This window comes from Macrobrachium nipponense, chromosome 8 (assembly GCF_015104395.2).
Source record: "Macrobrachium nipponense isolate FS-2020 chromosome 8, ASM1510439v2, whole genome shotgun sequence".
In the NCBI taxonomy this organism is placed as follows: domain Eukaryota; kingdom Metazoa; phylum Arthropoda; class Malacostraca; order Decapoda; family Palaemonidae; genus Macrobrachium; species Macrobrachium nipponense.
In genome coordinates, this window is record NC_087203.1 from 98,814,817 (window position 1) to 98,837,146 (window position 22,330).

Below are 22,330 nucleotides of genomic sequence, written 5' to 3' on the forward strand. Positions count from 1 at the left end.
CCCTAGAGGTTACTTCCTGGTTATACACCTGATCCTCAGCACTTAAGGCGTCGTCAGTCCGTCGAGATCCGACCCAGTACTAGGGACCAAGTTTGACATAAGACTTTCCCCTCGCTCGAACACGTCAGGTACTTGAATTTTACGGGTGGAGTGGCATGCCGTCCAACTCCACCCTCCATCAGGTTAAAGGAGCAGTCAATTCAATAGTCCAATACCATGCCAGGGTCGTCAACGAAAGAAGAAGGGAAAGGGGAAAATTTATAAGGAGGAGGAGTAAAGGAGTTAAAGGTCCCAATGTTCAGTTGGATCCACAGCAGAGTGTAGGCGTAAAGGGGCATACTCTCTCTGCAGTGGATCCCTAAGCCCCCCACCTCGTCAAGGAGTTGGGATCAGGAGGGGCAGAGATACGGTTAGTCAGTCAATCCCGCAGGAGAGAGAGACGTAACCGACCGCGCATGGCAGAGAACTAGCTGGTACTGAGCTGCTAGTCTACAGTGACAGCAGTCTACGTTCGCCATCTCGCACTACTCTGCCTGAGTTGCCAGCTATTCCATTCTACGAAGGAATAGGTTTGTTAATATCATCGAGCAGAAAGAAACTCACGCAGGTATATTTAAGCGAAACAGATTTCGCTAAATACAGAAGCTGAGTTGTTGTCGTAACAATACCTTAAATATCTAAAAGGGAAACCGGAAACTCCTGGAAGGTTGCAGGGAGTACCGATTAAATGCATTTAGAATAATAGTCCTCTCGGTTGCCATCCGTAGGGGTAACTACGGTATGCATATATAACTTGAACCATACAAGCGCTTAATAGTAATATGACGCAAAGGTAAAATACGTAGAGAATTGTAGTCACTTGGACAGCTACCTCCCTACTACATTCTTTCCTCGACGAGGAAAAGAGAGAATGGAAATCGACGTTGATTGACAAAATCAAGAAGAAAGTATCACTCACTGATGTCGCAATACCATGGGACACCAGAGTTGAAGAGAAAGAAAGGGAAAAAATGGATAAGTATCAAGACCTGAAAATAGAAATAAGAAGGATATGGGATATGCCAATGGAAATTGTACCCATAATCATAAGAACACTAGGCCCGATCCCAAGGTCCCTGAAAAGGAATCTGGAAAAACTAGAGGCCAAAGTAGCTCCAGGACTCATGCAGAAGAGTGTGATCCTAGAAACGGCGTAAGTAAGAAGAGTGATGGACTCCTAAGGAGGCAGGATGCAACCCAGAACCCCACTCTATAAATACCACCCAGTCGAATTGGAGGACTGTGATAACCCCCCTCACCCCCAAAAAAAAAAAAAATAAATAATAATAATTGTAATTACAAAAATCATGTGAAACTATTTTACAAATACTACGATAATCTCTCTCCTCTCTCTCTCTCTCGTCTCTCTCTCTCTCTCTCTCTCTCTCATCTCTCTCGCATCCTCTCTCTCTCTCCTCTCTCTCTATCTCTCTCTCTCTCTCTCTCTCTCTCTCTCTCTCTCTCAGAGATGTATGTTTTTTGGATGATGATTTACTAATTTTCAAATATCAATATTAATGTAAACAGCAATATATAAATTCATTAAAGAAAATACTAAAGTGAATTAGCAAGATTTTAGTTTATAAATAAAAAGAATTATGTAAGAATGAAAGAAAATGCATTTTATCACGCGTCTTGTCTTTGAACTCCAGCTAGCTAAGCTGAGTTGGCTGGGGTCCAATAACTGTCAAGTCAGGAGGGGGAGTGTTTGTTGCCATCTTTGGATCATGTAAATTCTCTCTCTCTCCCTCTCTTTTACTGAGATGAGAGAATTTCTATGGTACCTGTGTATGTTTATTAATATTTTTGCATAATAATAATAGTAATATAACTAATTTCAAAATTCATATGTGACAGTATTTTAAAGAAGTACAATAATCTATCCATTTCACTCTTTTAAATAAGGATAACCCCCCCCCCTCTCTCTCTCTCTCTCTCTCTCTCTCTCTCTCTCTTCTCTCTCTCTCTCTCTCGTCTCTCTCTCTCGCCTCTCCTCCTCTCTCTCCTCCCTCTCACCTCCTCTCTCTCCACATGAGATACTGGTATGTCCTAGTGGTAACTCTCGCCCTCTGTTTGGGCTGGAAGTGTATGTATAAGTATATATTTAAGGACATTGCTACATTTTATGGTAAAATAATAATATACAGTAATAGTTTACAAATAATATTAAGTATAATGAGATTAAACAGCAACAATAACATTCTCTCCTCTTACGAATGTTTATTTGTTTTGTAGTGTAAATGATATACAAATTGGGGGAGGGGAGGAAGGAGTCGGAGTCTAGGAGTTATTCTCTCTCTCTCTCTCTCGCCATTATTATTCTCTGTGTCTCAGAAATACTTCATAATTTCACTCTTGATGGTCAGATATATGATGTTGCCATTCATTGGTCTCTCTCTCTCTCTCTCTCTCTCTCTCTCTCTCTCTCTCTCTCTCTCTCTCTCTCTCTCTCTCTCTGTGTTATTTGCTGTAGGTATATATTTTTAATGGTAAAATGTTTAAGATGACTTTGATATGATATTAATAATATAACCTCAAAGATTAATGCAGTAATAGGTTAGTAATTTTAGGTATATTTGAAGTAGGATGTTATTAAAGGTATACATTTGGTATCTGAACTTTCAAGATAGGCAGTTATAAGCATTTTTAGTGGTGGTTTTAACTATTCACGGGGGTGTCTGGTACACATCCCCCGCGAATGCGGGGGGAACACTGTAAATGAGAAAATAAATTTAATACAGTTTAACTTGTAAGACCCAGTGTAGGCCATTGAATATAAGTATAAACTAGATAGTCAGTCAATTCGAAGTACAAGTATTTGTTCGACAAATGATACAAAATTTTCTCAAAAATTTTGTTCGAAAAACGGAAATTTCGACATAAAAAAAAAAAAGTTTGACAAACGAGGTAACACTGTAATTAAAAATGGAGAAGTGAAAACTAGCTAAAATGAAGAATAAGTGACATAATATACATTATGCTTCAAATTAACAAGTTTCACCTTAAAACACTACACAAAAAAGCAGAAATAGATTTAAGACCTTCCTTGAACTTACAATCTCTACACCATATTTTCACAAATTTTGAGAAAAGGTAAAAGCAGGAACAATGATGGTCATGAAAACATTGCAGCCAAAAGGGTGCAATAATTTGCTCTACCATCATATTACTTGCCAGAGTGGCATCAGCCCAAAAAGATGAGAAAGAACAACACCGAAAAATTTGGTTTGTTCTTCTTAATCTTGTGAAAAGAAATATAAACATTACAAATTTAAAACACAGAATACATTATACATATAAAAAATTAACAAACATAGCACAATTATAATAAATTAAATAATAAATAGTAATGATCTAAGTTACATTATTGTATAATGTATTCCTTACTATATATATGGTTATACTTTATCTCAGATAATTATGAGGTACAAAAAACTTCCATGTACTTTACAACCTTTTTGCCTAGCAGCAATAAAAGCAGGTTCATAATGTGATAGCAGGTAAAATGAATGCTTCCTTTCAACCATACTGAGTATGAGTATCACAGTCCCTACATTTGCTTTCTCTCTACTCTTAAATCCAGTAACTGAAAGTATATGAAAATATCTAACAAAATTGAAAACTACTTTGTATTTTTTCTAGGTATGTACAAACCAGAGCCTTGTAAGTTCAAGAATATATTTAATTTATTGAGCTGAACAGTTGCATGAACATTGTTACATTCTCAGTGTCACTCCAATGTAAAATTTGCAGTGCAAGATTCATTATATCATGTAATTGCATTCTTCTCCAACTTAACTAGTTTTCTCCTGTTCTCATCTATATTTGCTATGCCTTCTGAACAGTATCTGTAGTTATTCAACTGTAAACTCTGCATATTAGTTTGCTGTTATGTCACATCTTTGTAGTCCTCATCAGTTTTTTTTCTTGTTTATTTTTCCTTTTCATGCTTTTTTTTTCACTGGCTACCATCACAAATAATGCTTCAACTCAAAAACTCAACACAACTTACCTTTTCATCTTGATCTTCAGTTTCCATTTCTTCCTGGGACTTTTCCTTCTTCAATGGCTTGAGTTCATAGAGGACTGGGGAAAATCTAACAGCAACAGTATACTTGTCCTTTGTTGGCAGATACAGCACAGGTCTGTAAGGGGATCTTGCTAAGTTCATGATACTTACAACTTTATTATATAATGCCTCAAGGAATACACTCTGATACTTTTATCTGGGCCAAGAATAAAAAGGAGAGAAGTAATATATCAAGGAACCTAAAATACAAAATAAAAATATAAACTTGGCTCTTGAAAGATGAAAGACAATAGGAATAGTGGTGGATAAATATGACTTTTACCAAACCAAACAATCAAAAGATTTCTGATTACCAGAATAAATGGGAAGCAAAAGAAGCGTATGAATTCATAGTTAAAAAAAAAGAAGAAAAAAAACTACAACCAATTAAAATGTGACAATTTACATGTAAGAAAGCAAGTATTATTTTTTATCAAAAACTGAGAAAGAACTAAGTTGCATAAATCCATAGATAAGAGACAGATGGACAAGTTGTGGCAGGACTTCAAATACATATATATAAACTTACTTTGCAAAATTATATCTTGAAAAAACATAAGTAACATTGGTAGTCTTGCCATCATCCTCTTCTACAATGCCAGATGGTGCAAGCAATATTTCTCCATCAGGTGAAAAAGAGAGGCGACGGCAAAATGATTTCAAGGTGTCATCATAAAATAACTTTGTTACCTGAAAACAACCAGTATGAAACCTCACAAATTCAAATTTTGTAAAAAATTAAATTACATCCTAATCAAACTGAGTTTGGCAATGGTTAGGATCAATCCTGCAGATAAGAGGAATATCTAGAAGTTTTGCAATGATTTTAACTTTAAAATGTCTCTGTAGTAAAGAAAGATGTAATAGCATTGATATTTAAAATTCAACATTTCGTCATAGAATTGGGTCTTTATATCAACACTGTTCCCCTCATTCATTATATTTTAAACACAGCAAAGTGTATCTGCCAAGAATACCAAAACTGAACTATCTCAAGATAGCCACCACTGCAGTTAAGACTACTTTTGACAGTTGGATCTGAGTGACTGGGTGTTATTTAGTACGTACTTTTATTTGAATTTTTCGGATTTTGGAACTAGGGGATCTGCACAAGCATTTTTTTTCATTATAATTATTTACTCATTATAGTTTATTATTTACATTATACTGTTAAACAAATATGAGATGACATCATCAATAATAGAATATGTAGTGGGAAAACTAAGACCTTATGTTCACTATCATTATTTTCAACAAAAACAAAAATATACATATTTGAACATCACCATGATCATGATTTGACTACTAATGGCTAAAATTACTCAATAATTTTTTTAAATAATTTCTTCTTGAAATGACAAATTTGTAACTAATTTGTATTTTTCATAACTGACAAACCTGAGGTCTTAACATTAGGATTTACTAGCGCCAAGCTGGAAACCGGTAGAATTAAAATACCAAATTTGTAACTAATTTGTATTTTTCATAACTAACAAACCTGAAGTCTTAACATTAGGATTTACTAGCGCCAAGCTGGAAACAGGTAGAATTAAAATTACACTTGTGAGATCCAGGGACTAATGGCATCTATACCAGGTCACGGGGCATGTATACCCAGAATGCCCACGCCTACCTGTGACCCACCAGTTATATTTCTAACCCAGTTTAGACTGCTAGAGGGGTGGTTCGAGGTGGGCCTTTAACTGTTAAGACCTCAGGTTTGTTAGTTATGAAAAATACAAATTAGTTACAAATTTGGTATTTGTTCATACACGAAACAAACCTTCGGTCTTAACATTAGGATAGACTTACTATTGGAGAGAGGTAAGTCTACAACTGACTGGGAGTTTGCCACCTTATCCATTTCCGAATATATAGGGAAATTCTAAGAGAATGGACAATGAACCTAGGACCAAAGATATAAGCGGATCTATTGGTTTTCTCCCACTGGGTGTAGATACCATTCTACTGTTTACTCTTGTCCCTTGCAACTGGATCCACCTTCACCCCTCTTTTCCCTATTATCCAGAGGGGTGTGTTGCTACTGAAAAGTATATCATCACCTAAGATAGCTTCACAGTATGGCTGACCACCTCACCTGCATCTAGTCCATTCCAGCACATGACGGTACTCTCCTTCATATTGCCCGTAGGTAAAGGAGTAGGAAGAAAGTAGTAAAGAAAAAAGACCAGTCATCCCATTCATTCTACTTTCATACCTTCATCTTAGACTAGATGCAAACTGACCCGCCAGGGGCACTGGATGAACTATATCACTTGTTGGGCCGCCACCACTGGACCCAAGAAAAAGGTGTCCAAGGATCTATGGGCAACATCTTTCAAATAAAATGAGGTGAAAGTTGTTTGGCATTTCCACACACCAGCTTTCAGAATTCTATCCACAGACATGTTCTTCTTAAATGCCAGGGAAGCACTCACGCCCCTGATGTCATGAGCTCTAGCTCCCACCTGGCTATCTGACCCTCTGTCTTCTGCCGTATAAGCATCTCTGATCGTCTCCCTTAGCCAAAACGATATTGTATTCCTGGACACTTCCTTCTTGTTCCGTCCTGTACTTACGAACAACCTCCGGCACCCCGGCCTGAGGTGCCTTGTTCTCTTTAAGTACTCCCTTAGTGCCCTGACGGGGCACAGGAGCATCTCAGCTTTGTCGTTGTCTACAAAGTCTGCCAAGGAAGGTATGGTAAAGGAGTCGAATCTGCTGTCTACTATTGTTGGATTTTGGGTCTTGGCCACGAATTCTGGGACAAACTCAAATACCATTGATCTCCAACCTCTCGAGTGCTTTATGAGGTATGAGAGGCCATGTAGCTCCCCCACCCTTTTGGTTGAAGCCAGGGCCAATAAGAAGACTGTCTTCAGGGTCAGGCTCCTATCCGTGGACTGCCTTAGTGGTTCGTAGGGGGGTTTTGTCAGACTACTCAGTACCTTGGTCAGATCCCAATCTGGGGCTTTTAGCTCCTTTGGTGGGCATGACTGTTCTTAAAGCTCCTCATCAGCATGGCCAACTCCCATGAAGACGATATGTCCACTCCTTTCATTCGTAAGACTGAGGCTAGAGCCGCCCTGTACCCCTTCACTGCAGATACAGACATATGTTTTTCTGTTCTGAGATATATCAGAAAGTCTGCTAACTGCTGAATAGTGGTACCGAGTGGAGACAAGTTCCCTCTACGACACCAATCACAATATGCTGACCACTTTCCTTGGTATACTGTCGCAGATGATTTTCTGATATTACCTGCCATCTGAGTTGCTGCTTTCTGCGAAAACCCTCGCGCTCGGAGGAGATACTTGACAGTCTCCACCCGTGAAGCAATAGGGACTTCACCGACTGGTGGTACCTCTCCACGTGCGGCTGACACAGAAGGTTGCTCCATGGAGGTAACTCTCTTGGCACATCTACTAGGAGTTCCAGTAGGTCTGGAAACCACTCTGCTTTTGGCCATAACGGGGCTACCAGGGTCATCTTGAGGTTCTGAGACCGCATTACCCTGTTCAGAACCTGACGGATTAGACAAAATGGAGGAAATGCGTACACGTCCAGATTGTCCCAGGGGTGTTGTAGTGCATCTTCTGCTACTGCCTCTGCGTCTGGGACTACTGAACAATACACTTCCAACTTTTGTTGTACCTGGTTGCGAATAGGTCTATGATCGGTCCTTCCCACAACATGAGCATCCTGTCCACTACCTGTTGGTGCAGGGACCACTCCGTTCCCAGAATCTGATCCCTGCGGCTCAACTTGTCGGCCACTATGTTTCTTTTTCCCGGAATATACCTGGCCTTGATGTCTACCAGGTCCTCTATAGCCCACTGGTGAAGTTGAACTGTCATCACATGTAACTGCCGAGAAACTAGGCCTCCTTGCTTGTTTATATAAGCTACTACTGTGGTGTTGTCTGACATCAATACCACTGAGTGTCCCTTTACTCTCTCCCTGAATTCCTATAGAGCCAGAAAAGCTGCTTTCAACTCCAGCACGTATATATGGAGTTCTCTGTCCTTGCAACTCCATTTTGCTGACACCATCAACTCCTCCATATGGGCTCCCCAGCCTTCTAGTAACGCATCCGAGAACAGCAAGAGGTCTGGGGAGGATTGTTGAAGGGGGACACCCACTGTCAGATTGTCGTCGTTCACCCACCACAGCAAGTCTTTCCTCACTTCTGCCGACAAGGGAATTTGCTCGTACGGGTGATCTACTGTTGGTGACCAAAACTCCTTCATCCTCCATTGTAGGGACCGAAGGTGTAGCCTTCCTTGTGGTACTAGCTTCTCCAGGGAGGTTAGGATTCCCAGCACCACCTGCCACTGTCTTGCTGGCTGTGTCTGTTTTCCCACTAAGGCCTTCACCACTTGTTTGCATTTCTTTACTCTTTGGTCTGTCGGGATTAAGTTTAATATAATGGTATGAAAAATCCCACAGTGTTGTAATGATCAAATGTCCAACTGCAAAGTGATGACAACATAGAGGGTTGTTCTTTATTTTTACTATGTTGTCATCAGTTTGATGCCGTATATTTGATCACTACGACATATGTACTGTGTGGGATTTTTCATATAAACTTAAAATCATTGTTAATTCCTTGTTCTCAAGAAGAAATAATTATATAAAGCAAATTACTGAGTAATTTTTGCCATCAGCAATCAAATAATCACAATCACGGCAACGTTCAAATTTAGTGCCATCACGACATGTGTCTATAAATAGAACAGATGTAGAGGGCAGTCATTGGATAACAGGTCTCCATGGCAACCAGCCAGCCAATCAGGTTTCAGCTGTATTTTGTCCAAGAAACATTTTGCTCATAGGAAAGTGACAATGATGTATGTGTGTTTTGAATACATTACGTAGTTTATAATATGTATTTTACTGATTACATGCATGAAGAATGGAATAGATTCCTTCAAATTACTCTAAGTGCAAAACTGTTGGTTCAGAGATTTTTCCACTACAAAAGCATATTTTTTTTGCTTCCGAAGATATTTACTAACACTGCGTTGAAATACCTCCAAAACAAATTAATCCCTTTAATCTATCAAGAAATGTTAGTCTGACAAAAAAAAAAAAATAAAAAAAAAATAAAAATAAAAAAAAGTCCTCAAAAAATGTACCTGTACTGCACTTTTTTTAAAATCATGAACACACACATACAAGCACACTGTGTGCATATGTACTAATACCTATTGGTTAAAGACTCAAATTAGCAGTGTTTGAATATGAGAGAGGTGTCATTATTCCACAACTCATATAATTTACAAAAGGATGAGAAGTTTAGGAGAGTAAAAAACCACCCACATGAACACACATATTTGATCTAGTATGTAATACTGATTGTAGCTTTGGCTGCCTTATCAAAAGCCTCATTTACCTTAATGCCTTATGAGCAATGAACCAATGTATTTTAAAATTTATACTGGATTCATATAGTATGTGGAATGATAACTTAATTTGTTGAATATAGGGATTTTTTTGAGCCAACAATTCTGAAAGACTTCATAACACTTCTAGTCATTGGAAATTACAAATTTCTGTGGCAGCATATTTTCAATAATGCTAAATGGTGACAGCAGCAGAAAATTCTGTTATGAAAACTGATACCTTATTGGGTAATGAAAACTGGTTTATTTCATTAAGATACAGTATTGCTCAAAATCCTACCCCAAAAGGAGATTTGGATCTAACTGTACAAAATGCATAATGTGGGCCTTTACATCTATGTTTTATTGTATGATGTTTACATTGTTCAAGAGTATATGCATAACTTTTTGATAATGGTGCAAAGGTGTACAAACATATTTTATAAATTTATTGACTCAAAAATTCTGTTCTCTCTAATATGGAACGGTGGTGGACATCTATTTATAAAAATGTCACTCTGATTGCACTTCATAAAGGTCGCCAATTCCCAACTTAAGAGTTTCAAGTACAACTTGAAAAATGGACTTCAATCATACTTCATGCTGACTGAAGGTAAAATTAAAATGTTTGCCAATATGCTATGAGAATTGTACCTTCTTTTTCACAAAACAACTAGCATCAATAATCAAAAAAACATTTGAAAACACCTTAGCCTCTGAAATTAAACCATTAAACATATTTATTTCTAAAATAAAATTAATTTTACTAGCCCAATGGCTACTTTCTTGGAAAATAATTGCCATGTTAGAATTTTAAGTAATAAGAACATTTTCCTTTCAATGACTCTTATGGAGTATTCATATCAACTTTCCTGCATGTATCTTTATCTGAACCATTACATATTTACCACCATTTTATGCTAAAATAAAATTTGACTTTGAAGAGAGAGGGGAAAAGTCATATATACATATAATGAAAGTTATTACCTCAGAAAGTAGTACATAATAATGAAGAAATCTGCTTAAACCTATTTATAACGAAGATGACACTTCCCATGTCATAAAAATGTCATGATTAAAAATAACCAGTGTAAGTTGTAAATAAAAAAAATGCTATCAATTCTCTGAACTATAAGACATATCTGATTTACCTTTAAGTGTTCTGAAAAAATGGCAGCATTACCTTCAATTCAATCAACTGAATGACAAAAAATCAGACTGCAAGCCTAAACTCACTGATTTCAGACATACAGTCTTGTTAGACATTCTGAATTAGTCTTAAAATTAAAATTTCTATTTCACAAAAGACAAAGCAAATCTATTACAATATATTATTTAAATAAATTTCCATCAACAATACATCTACAATTCTGGTTTCATAATGCAGATTGGAAAGTGCAATTTTAAGGATTGTATAATAATCTTTTTAATAATTTGTAGACAAGACAAAATTGGAATGATTATTGTGGTACTTACCTTTTCAGTTATATTACCCTCAGAATCCACCACTGGTAAGGAGGCTTTGTCAATTTTGTAATTTAATTTCTTAGTACCAAAACTGTATATTCTACAGCACCTAAAGAGAGGGAAAAAACCAAGCTAAATAAGTACTTTTAGTTCGATCCTTATCATTTATGATTTTATGTCAGATATACTCTTTGAGAACCAAAGTGTAATATGATCTCACCATTCTTCTAGCTTACCCACCTTCTTCCAAAATTTCCACATAATCCAATTCTCATTTATATTCTTTTCTATGATTTTCTGCCTTCCTACTGGTCTTTTGCTTTCCTGATTCCATATCTACAGTTGTTTTAACTAACTGCTCTTCCATGTTCACAACTTATCTAAATAATAACAATCACCAAGACCTCTGATTATGCTAGTCCACTAAACAGGAGAAGTATTAGAGAAGAATCAAATCACACGTCTATGTTAAAATAAAAAAATGCTGAACACAACAGCTAAAAAATAAATAAATAAATAAATTAAAAATCCTTCAGTACAAACAGTGGAAATCTATTTCTGTATGACACTGCATTGGCATTCCAACCATTATACTTAGCCAATGTATACAGATAAAACATTTCTGCAATAAATACCATAAAGATTAAAAAGATACTTAAACACATTTTTTAATTAATCAGCTAGTTAGATTTTGTCTATAATCAGTAATCAAACCACCAAAAGTCAGACAAAAGTACAGGCAAACTGCTTCATACCAGTGGCACATCTGTTTCTCAAGGGTAATTTGCAAATTGTGGGTACCTTTTCCCAGACCTTGATCAGTTATAACCCTCTGGGGTATTTTCTCATTTCCTCTTTCATTTAAACAATGGTTTAGCTTTAAAGCTTCCATGGGAAACATATCATTCTGTGTGACGATATTTGTAAAAATTAAATCAAATTTAAATTTCACCCATCCCCAGTTAACTCTCACCATCCTTCAAGGAAAAACAATTTTAAATTATGTCAATTCATAATTTTGGAATATATTTTTTTACCTTATTGACATCATTTTAGTTATCTGAAAAGCTTATCAACCTTTTAAAAATTCAAGTTTTTCCTTTGGCTTTCTTGTTATATTGTACTTATTGCCAAGGTTTGTCAACATCCATAACTGTAAAGTACAGAAGTCCTTCAGTGAAATGGGCTTGCTTAAGTCATCAATACAAAACCATAATTGTTTTCCTTCTTACCCACCCCTTTGGTTAAAAGCAGATTTGGCAACACGAGTAGCAACGTACTGTCACGGTCTCTTGATATTTTAAAATGGCATTTTCAGCAAAATTTAAATACAACACTGCCCACAATTTTAATTTGATATTTTGCAATGTCCTCTCTTACAAAATCCCAAGGCAGTCTTTAACTACATTCCTTATTCTAATAATGAGAAAAATACATTTGCTCTTGTAACTTAACCCTCCCTTTGCCTGACCTTGGTGGTTTGACAACAATTGATCTTATGAGATTCTGGCCAAACCAACTATGATGAATCTTACTGTTGAAAGAAATGGTAATAAAACAATATATAGTATATTCAAGATCACATATTATTATAATAAATATTTATTAGATAAAATTTTCATTCCATTCACTACATTCAGGGACTAAATGTAATGTGTCCAATACAGGTAAGATCACAAATATTTTAACATGATCTTTCATTTGTAAAGAATTACAAAGCATTCAAGTGATATGAACCTCTTCCTGTTTATCATGTCATTAAATAAGGTATACTATTGCTGCCTACAATGAAGTGCAAGATATACTAATAAAGCCAAAGGCTTTAAAATGCCCACACGACTAAAGATAAAAGCAACGCTGATTACACTAACCTGTCAGAACATAAAGTGGCAATATACTGGTTGGCTGGATCCCATGTAACACCTTGTACAAAACCTTTGTGTTCTTTTAAAATTGAAATATGTCTGCCTGGAAAAAGAGAGTAGTTTAAATCTTTGCAAACATGAAAATTAATTCATTTAATTCTAAAAAGGAATAATTAAACTTTCATCACGATAACAAGTTTTGCTAAAGCTTGTTAACTTGCATAAAACAAAGCAATCCAATATGATATATGATAAAATTATGCCAAATCATTATAACAATCTTACCTTTACTAACATCCCATAATATTGCAGTATTGTCCACTGCACCAGAAACTAAATACTGACAACACTTAGACCAAGCGATATCGTAGACATCTTCTAAATGACCTCGAAGCATTTTGTGTATTACCCAAAGTTCTTTATTTTCCTTATCTGAATCCTCTGTAAATATGTCTCCTTCAACTAATTCCTGTTTCTTCCACAAGATGATTGCTGCCTCTGTAAAGGATTAATGGCAAATATATATTCAATGCAACAAAATAAAAAGAAGGTTCCATAAAAAAACATTAAACTTACATAATGGGTATCTTTCGTGTGTCTCTTCCTAAAATTTTTTGCACCCATAATTTACCAATAACTACTAATTCAACTAACAGAGGAAAAAATGAGTAGAAAATCCAGACTTTCCCAAACAAGTGACCAACATTAACAATAGTTAACATGGAACAAATAAGATCAATATTTCACTCACGCTAAAATATGGAAGGCTGAAGATTTTCTAACAACTCACCATCATCTGCAGTAGCTAAAAGCTCTCCATCTGGGGAAAACCGGACAGCATTAACAGCTCTGCTGTGTCGTGTAAGATCACTCAGCATCTCCACACTAATCCCTCCATTATCCAATATCCTCAACTGCCATATCTGTGGTAGCACAATGGAATCAGTAATATAAAACACAAACACACCATTATGAGTTACAAAAATACCATCCAAACCTAACAAAATGCCAATGTAGCACACCTGAATACTAAAATCAAACAGTTATACTATACTTAGTGCGACCAGAGTCCTGCTTTTTCAACGTCTGTCCCGCTTTTTTTAAAGTTAGCAAAATGTCCCGCCTTCTTTTTTTTTTTTTAGTTTTATTCCACTTTTTTCATGTTTGTCCTACTTTTTTGTGCTAAAAAAACAAAACTGTCCCCATTTTAATGGAATAGTACTGATATTTTGTTTAATTTTGGTATTTCACTAGCTGGGAACTTCTATCGTCTTCTCCGACTGCTATGATACCCAAAGAAGTGAATTAAAAGAATATGGACTGTAAAATGTATAAAGTGCGCCCCTTGGCAGGTCCCAATGTCAGCAGAATAAAGGGCCGAGAAAGTCACCAAAGGTACGATAGTAGTGGGTGTGTGTGCGTATATATATATATATATATATATATATATATATATATATATATATATATATATATATATATATATATATATATATATATATATATATATATATATATATATATATATATATATATATATATATATATAAATATATATATATATATATATATATATATATATATATATATATATATATATCATATATACACACACAAATATATGAAATGTCCCACTTTTACAGAAAAAAAATCTGGTCACATTAACTATATATACTGTACAAGTACACGTACTTCCCTTTTCAGTAATCATTTCCATATTTAATGGAACTATTGCTTCTGAATTTGATCATTACAGAAGAAAATTCTAATCTTAAACAGCATACAATCTACAGGTTACAGAAATTGTCCTGATAATTATTTAAGCAGCTTAATTTGAACCAAGTTCTCAAATGTCACAACCATTCCCAAACACTTTACTGATGGTTGTTTAAGAAGAGAAAGCTTTTGCAATTAATGTAATTATGTAATATCTCTCTTCATTCAATTAAAAACAAAATTCACTTGGTTAACACTGGTGGCGGTAGTGTTTGGTTTTACTGGTTCTCCATCTCTTAACACTACTAGTACATGGGCAATAGAGACCATGGCAGCCAAAAATGGGTCTACCTCAGTAGTGATCAGCCTGCCCTGGTGATGTTCTTTAAATCATAAACACAAGCAGTAAGGCCTGGTAATTCTAGCCCATAACCACAAACTAAGGTTGATTCACACACAAAACAGAAACATCCCAAACCTAGCTTCTGTAGTTCTCCCATGACTGACCAGGGTCAAATTAGTCATGGCTATGGGCAAATCCTCACTGGGAATTACCATGCAAATGTACACTAAATCACGAACAGGCCAAGGAACATCCCTTGTGTCAGCATGGGATGTTGTTACAATACCCAAAGAAACTGTACAACAGACTTACAGTGTGTGAGCTCAACCCTGTATATGCATGATTGATCCTAGGATCGTACACATGCAAGCAAAGAGGGTAGTGCAACCACATATTTCAAAAGAAATATGAGCAAATGAGTTAAGGGCAATTCACACTCCTCAAACATAACGGGAGGACACTGGATCATGAGTACACATACCAAAAGGATGAGAACAAATGCTATAGTCAACCTTTGGTAAGGGATGAAGCTCATTCAAACCACTCAAAGTAGGACACAGCTTTATATACAAGGCCTTTAGTGAACGGTCAGAAAAAAAGATGAGAAGAATAGGTTTGATGAAAAGGATGGATGCATTGGTTCACTTTACTCCTACTGCAAGTCTTGCTCTCTCCTGCTAATGTTTAAGACAATATACTAAAGGGTTGACTCTCAAAGGCTATACATATTACAGCAAAAGGAAGCAAATGATGCCTAAATCCTTGGTGGAAATAACAGGAACTGGATAGCAGACCCCTTTGCTGAAGTCAAGTGGTCCAAAACCATGGAAAAAGAAGGATCCAGGGATACCATGAGAAGGTCACATCATCTTCAAGTACACAAGAGCAGACAATAAAGTAAGAGTGAGATGCGACTAACTATGAGCATACGCCTAGGTCTCAACCGAGAAATCAGTGCAAGTGCACAGGTCATCACTACTGGAAAACATGCGCTGGCCTACCACCAAACATGTGCCCCACGGGAGAACAGACAAGGAGAGAAGGAGGGCAGTATGAAAGAAGGGAAATGAAAAAGTTCAACTGTCAGTAGTGGCGTTAACATCTTTTGGTCTTCTTGCCAAACTCTTCCACTGTGAATGAAAACTGCCAGCACACTCCTCACAGAGAGTTTGCACTACATGTTATACTCTTATAGAAAGAATGCAACAGCATTTCACATTCAGTAACAGAATTAGCAACACATCTTCAAACAACAAACACTCTCCTACCTACCACCAAAATAACCAAGCTTTAAAAATGATATTGTTAGAATACAATAAAGTTTTGTACATACTTACCCGGCAGATATATACTTAGCTTATGTCTCTGACGTCCGACAGAAATTCGAATTTCGCGGCACACGCTGCAGGTAGGTCAGGTGATCTACCCCCCTGCCGCTGGGTGGCAGGAATAGGAACCATTCCCGTTCTAGAACCAGATTTTCTCTTCCACCTGTCTCCTGAGGGGAGGCTGGGTGGGCCATTCATCGTATATATCTGCCGGGTAAGTATGTACAAAACTTTATTGTATTCTAACAATATCATTTTTGTACATGCAACTTCCCCGGCAGATATATACTTAGCTGATTGACACCCTTGGTGGTGGGTAAGAGACAACTATTTACTGAATAGACAGGTAAACAACATACGTTGTAGGTAATAAATAAATAAAACCTTGGTTCCTACTTGTTCAGGCGGAAGATTCCATGGCTAATGCCTAGGAATCTGCTTCGCCTCAAGAGCCTCAGCGAGGATGTGACCTATGGCTAAGAGTTCTTGTGGGTCTGTCGATGGGGTCTTATCCATTTACTCGACAGAGCCTCTTACATGTATGGCAATATGCCTATGGCAGTGGCATAATTAAGGAGCACAACACCGATCCCGATCACCTGATCCTAACACGAGGGTTAGTGCTTAAGTTGAAAAGAGTTATCCCCAAACTCCTTTCAAACAACCCAAAGAAAAAACAAGACGTTAAATAAAATTTAACTCACTAGTTAAGGATCAGTATCGGCTCCCTATCCCAGCAATGTATCCGCAGACACGTATTAACCAAGAGAGAAGGATCTCTCGTAGGTTATCTTGACATCCTTCGGATATGGGAAGTCAACACAAAGTTGCATCTCCCGTATGTGACAGCTAATATGTCCTTATGACATATTGTTAAGGAAAGAACAAGAATTCAGAAAAGCTCGCACTTCATGCGCTTTTAATTCTCAGCTGTTTGAAGGAATCATCAATGCACTTGTCAAGTGCTTAGGAGATCACATTGTCTCAAAGAAGGCCAGGGCATTCTTTGATATAGATCTTTTCTGGGTGAAGCCTGGAGCCTGGCTAGCGCTTCGTGCCTGGCAGGCGCCTAGCACCTCGCGCCTGGCTGGAGCCTTGCGCCTGAATGGCGCCTAGAGCCTGGCTGGAGCCTCGCGCCTGGATGGCGCCTCAGGCCTGAATGGTGCCTGATTGGCTCCTCCCTCCTGGCTAGTGCCTCGCGCCTGGCTGGAGCCTTGCGCCTGGAGCTTGGCAGAAGACTTCATGATTACTGTCTATGAGTCTGCATGCCTCAAGAGTTTCAGGGAGGTAGGGACCTATGACTGACAAACCCTTCTGGATCATGTCAATGGGGGCTAGCCCGCTTACACGACAGAGCCTTATCGGATCGTGCCAATGGGGGCTGACCCACTTACATGGCAGAGCCTTACCTGTATCATATCAATGGGGACTAGCCCTCTTACATGACAGAGCTTTAGGTTTCTCTTTACTGGAAGGAGCCTTGCGCCTGGATGGATCTTCAATCCTGACTGGAGCCTAGCCTTGAAGGAGCCTGGCACCTGGATGGCGCCAGGCTGGCTTCTAGAGCCTGGCTGGCGCCTCGCGCCTGGCTTGGCTCCTCCACACTTGCTGGAGCTTCGAGCTTGGAAGAGTCTCTAGGCTGTCTGGCGATGTCCACATCGGACACTCTTATATCTGTCCGATTTGTTCGCCTCTGGCGCATTTGCGCCAGGTTGGAGGCCCGCTCCTTCTCAGTATCCGACCATGACAGAGTTCCTTGGAACTGTCCGCCTCTGGCGTTTTTCGCCTGTATTGGCATTTGGCGCCTGGCTGGCGCTACATTGTCCGAGAGTCCTGAACAACCACATAGTCTATCAGGAGACTGGAGAAGGGTGGAAGAAATTCTTCCCCTTTGAGCTTTTGGCCCCTGGCAAGGGGAGGTGATTGTAGTCAGCTACATCCAGTAGACGACAGGATATCTAACAATAAGAGAGAGAAGAGTCTTCCTCTGAGGAGGATCCTTCGTGAATACTTCCTTTGCTAACGAGATCTCTTCTTACATGTTGATGAGGTTCCTCGTTGCAGAATCTTCCCTATCCTTGCCCGAAGGAAGGGAAGGAGTCAGGAAGTCGAAGGAAAATCCGAGCTGAAATTGGGCGGAACCCTGATTTTCTAGCTCTTATTGTATCTTTCTGAATACCTTCTGGGAAGCATTTCGAGCCCTCATCGCACCCCGAAGACTCTGTAGGCAAACGTTTAAACCATCTCTTCTTCTGTAGATGAAAAAGTAAGTACCCTGCCTGGGCAACGAAACTTCTATCTGAAAGCGTTGCGTCAGGAATAGAGGGTTTTAGTTCTTTTGCCAGACATACTATGCTGGCAAGAACCCATTGCCGAGTCTCCATTGAATCTGATGCGAGATTCCAATGCACAAAAAATTCACTTGTCTTCTTGGTCGTTTAGGGCTAAGAGAAACAAAGAATTCCTTCATAAACTTTCTCAAATAAGTTTGATGAGGAGCAGTTCCATTTTGTCGGAACACGGAATCTGTGGCCACAAAAAGATCCCATTTGAAGTACATGATATCCTACTCTTGTCGTATTGCGGTATCGTAAAAGATCCCGAAGATCTCAATCTTCTGTTATCTCTAATTCCCCTTGTAGAGACAGAGTATAGCCTTTTACTGTGTTCTTTGATAGCAGATATATACCTAGGTGATTCTTCCCTCTGAAAGTGAAGAAAGAACCTCGCTATGTGGATCACAGAGGTATCGGAAGAGGACAGTTTCCTCATTCCATCTAGCACTATCTGCAGCAATTCTATGTCTTAGCCACGACTATTGTCATTTACCTTGAAAAATCCTCTCATTCATGTCCACTTCTGGTCAGTCTGCACGCGGACAGACTCAGAGTGGAGAGGTTTTTCAGGTCTATTTATAATAGATTCTGATAGAATATCCAGATACTCTTGGAAAAGCCTTACGAAACATGCTGTGAGAAGAAAGTGACTTCTGTGAATCCAACCTCCTTTCTAAGGCCAAAATGAGGCATTCATCCTCTCTTCCTTTGACGCCCATTTATCTTAATATCTGTTAAGAATTTATAACTAGGGGAAAAAAGACTAAAGTTTATTCCCCTTCTTTAAATTAAAGATGTCGTATATTGCTACCTCTCTTGGTTCGAGGAAAAGGAAGCAGTCTATACGAAGCCTGTTCGTCTTCTACCTTGCGAAGAGATCTATGAAGAAGACTTTCCGCAGGTTCTCAAAACTCTTTTCAATAAATGTTAGACATACGTTAACAGTTATTATCTTCGATCGAGAAGGTTCTCACAGACATGCAAACTCTTGCATCGAACCTCTTAAGGATCGTTACGTTCCGTGTCTGTTCCCAAATAGGTTTTCTTTTGTTAATGCGAACAGGGGCGAAAAAAGAGATTCTCGATGCTCTTTGCGATATGAGAGAGTCGTGGAATTGGCCTAAGTGATTAAAATAAATCATTTCAGCATTCCTTGTAAGCGACCCCTTTCCGATTAAATGGGTAACGAAATCAGGAACGAATCTTGCCGTTACCGAGCCTCCGAGAGGCTACTGGTTTGTTTGTTTGTTTGTATGGTGTTTTTACGTGACTTCCGAACCACGTCGAGAGTGAACTTCTATCACCAGAAATCCACATCTCTCACTCCTCAATGGAATGGCCGAGAATCGAACCCGCGACCACCGAGGTGAGAAGCAAACACCAAACCAACCACTACTGGACTCTTAGGTTAATAACTCGCTAAAACGAGAAAATATCTTGGATGGTGCTTCTGGCGCATTGCGCCAGGCTGGCGTTTCTGGCGCAATTTGCGCCAGGCTGGCGCTTCTGACGCTTTGCGCCAGGCTGGCGCTTCCTTCTAGTTCTTTTTAGGTTATGTGCCAGAACATCTGTGCCTTTATGGTACCCGACATCCTTCACGTGTTAATTCCGTTCTTAGTAGGAAAAAACTTTTATATACGTAGTATAGTCCATTCAGGGAAACAACTTCTGCCACTAAGAGAATGTTTCCCATCCGACTCACCCATCTTCTCTTGAGCAATATCAGATTCTAAAAAGGTTGTGTGCGTTTCTCGAAAGGATGAAAGAATTATATTATATCGTGCTCTGCCGTATTAGAATCCTTTATAATACTGTCACATTGTGGTAAGCAGCATTAATCTAGGAAACCTTTGTAAGGATACTAGGAATTCTGTAGTTAACCTCGGTATGTGCATAAGACTTGACCATACCGTAGTCTTAAAGTGAATTCTCTTCTACTACATTCATCTTCTCACTAAGCATGTACTCTAATAAGCCATGCTTTCGTAAGCATGAGAGCATCATATAATATAGAGTTCCGCTGCGTTAGAATCCTTTAATAATGTTACCTACGCTAAACAGCATTGAAATGTTGTAATATCTTTCTTATTGAAAGCTTCTTGGCAAAAGGCAGACAATATTTTATTTATGTTTGCTTAACTATCCCCTCAATCCGAAGCTAAAACCGCGATTGTGTAGAGAGCACGGTTAGTTATTCCATCCCACAGGAGAGAGACATGTGACCAACCACTCATGACCGACACCTACATGTTACTGCGTTGGTCTCTAAGGCGCGATAGCAGTCTCCGTTAGCCGTGGCTGGCCTACTCTTCCAGAGTTGCCAGCTACTCCATTAAATAAAGGAATCTTATAAAATTATTATCGAACTTCAGGAAGTTCTTATTAATGCATATTTAAGCGAAACAAGACTTCGATAAATCTAGAAGCTAAGTAGGTGTTGTCTTAACAATCCCTTTAAGCGTAGTCCTTCCTAGGAAATTCCTGGAAGGATACTGATAATTGAGTTGCTCTGCAAAGAAGTAACTACGGTATGTGTGATTTGCCGTATCGTATTCTCATACAGCAGATACTCTACTACCTTCTTTCCCTGCCGAGGCAGGTAGAGAAAGGAAAAATTTTTACTGTCTTCGTTCTTTTCGTTAATAGAACGATAGAAAGAGTATATATATCTCCTTAAGGAAGGAAGTTAATCCAGGAACTCTTTAAATCTTCGTGATTTCCTCATAAATCGAGGAAGAGACAGAATTCCTGTTCATCTGTAGGGTTTACGGAAGTAGATATTTCCTATCCGCCATCATACCCAAACGTCGATGAGATTCTTATAAGAAAAACTCCCAAAGCTCTTGCCTCTTCATAACGAGGGAAGAGCATGAATGAAGGAGATAGTCCGCATTGAGAGGAACTGCCAAACACAGGAGTCTTCTGAATAATGAAAAAATGGCTTCTCTTAGTATCAGAATCCTTCTGACAAACTCAAAGAGGAGCCTCGCGACTGACCTCTCTCTCATAAGAAGATTTGGAATATTCTGGCGCCTGGCTCCTTGCGCCTAGCGCCTGGATAGTTCCGCGCGCCTGGAATGTTCCGCACGCTAGAAAGGAGACTCGCTCCTGGAACGTTCCGCTTGCGTGGAAGGTCCCGTGCGCCCTGATAGTTCCGAGCGCCTACTAGACCCCTTTTAGAAAGAGCCTCTTGCCCGGAAACGTTCAATGGAAGGATCGTTCTGATTGCCACTGTACTATATAAGGCTCCTTGCTCTAGCCGTCTGTTTTTGCGCCAGGCTGGCGCTTCGTCTCTTTGAAGGCGCCTTGCGCCAAGAAAAATGTTCTAGAACGCGGCTCGCGCTCAGTTGCTAGAACGCAGCTCGCGTTTGGTTGTAGGAACGCGGCTCGCGCTAGTCTGTTTTCTGGAACGCGGCTCGCTGCTGGCTGTTGGAACGTGGCTCACGCTAGCTTGCTGGAACGCGGCTTCCTAAGTTCCTGGCTGGCTCTTGCTCAGTGTTCTCTTAGTTTTCAGAGAACGCGCTAGATCATCAAAACATATACATTCTTCGTCTTTTCGGATGTAAGATGAAGAGACGCACTTTTTTAAGGATGCCTTTTCAATGGCTATCCTTGGCAGTCTGGGACGCTCTACAGAACCTGCCGAGGGACGCATGACCGGTGGGGATTCTCTGAAACCTCCTTACGGCTTTCGACATTCCTTCTCCCCTAGGCTGGGAGCTTGAAAGAGGTCTAGACCTGGGAGCGAGACAGAGCCGATCAGACGCACCCTCCACTGCAATG

The 22,330-nt window shown here is 38.8% G+C and overlaps 1 protein-coding gene across 2 annotated transcripts in view; it reads right to left on the reverse strand.

Moving 5' to 3' along the window:
• Positions 1-22,330, reverse strand: part of LOC135222929 (chromatin assembly factor 1 subunit B-like) — a 62,455-nt gene that overhangs the window by 35,295 nt on the left and 4,830 nt on the right. For both annotated transcript variants that reach the window (XM_064261371.1, XM_064261373.1), the window contains exons 3-8: positions 13,615-13,747; positions 13,110-13,322; positions 12,831-12,927; positions 10,969-11,068; positions 4,638-4,798; positions 4,052-4,184 (exon numbers count right to left, since the gene is read on the reverse strand). In XM_064261371.1, the coding sequence (XP_064117441.1) occupies positions 4,052-4,184; positions 4,638-4,798; positions 10,969-11,068; positions 12,831-12,927; positions 13,110-13,322; positions 13,615-13,747 (837 nt within the window). The remainder of the gene's footprint in view (positions 1-4,051; positions 4,185-4,637; positions 4,799-10,968; positions 11,069-12,830; positions 12,928-13,109; positions 13,323-13,614; positions 13,748-22,330) is intronic.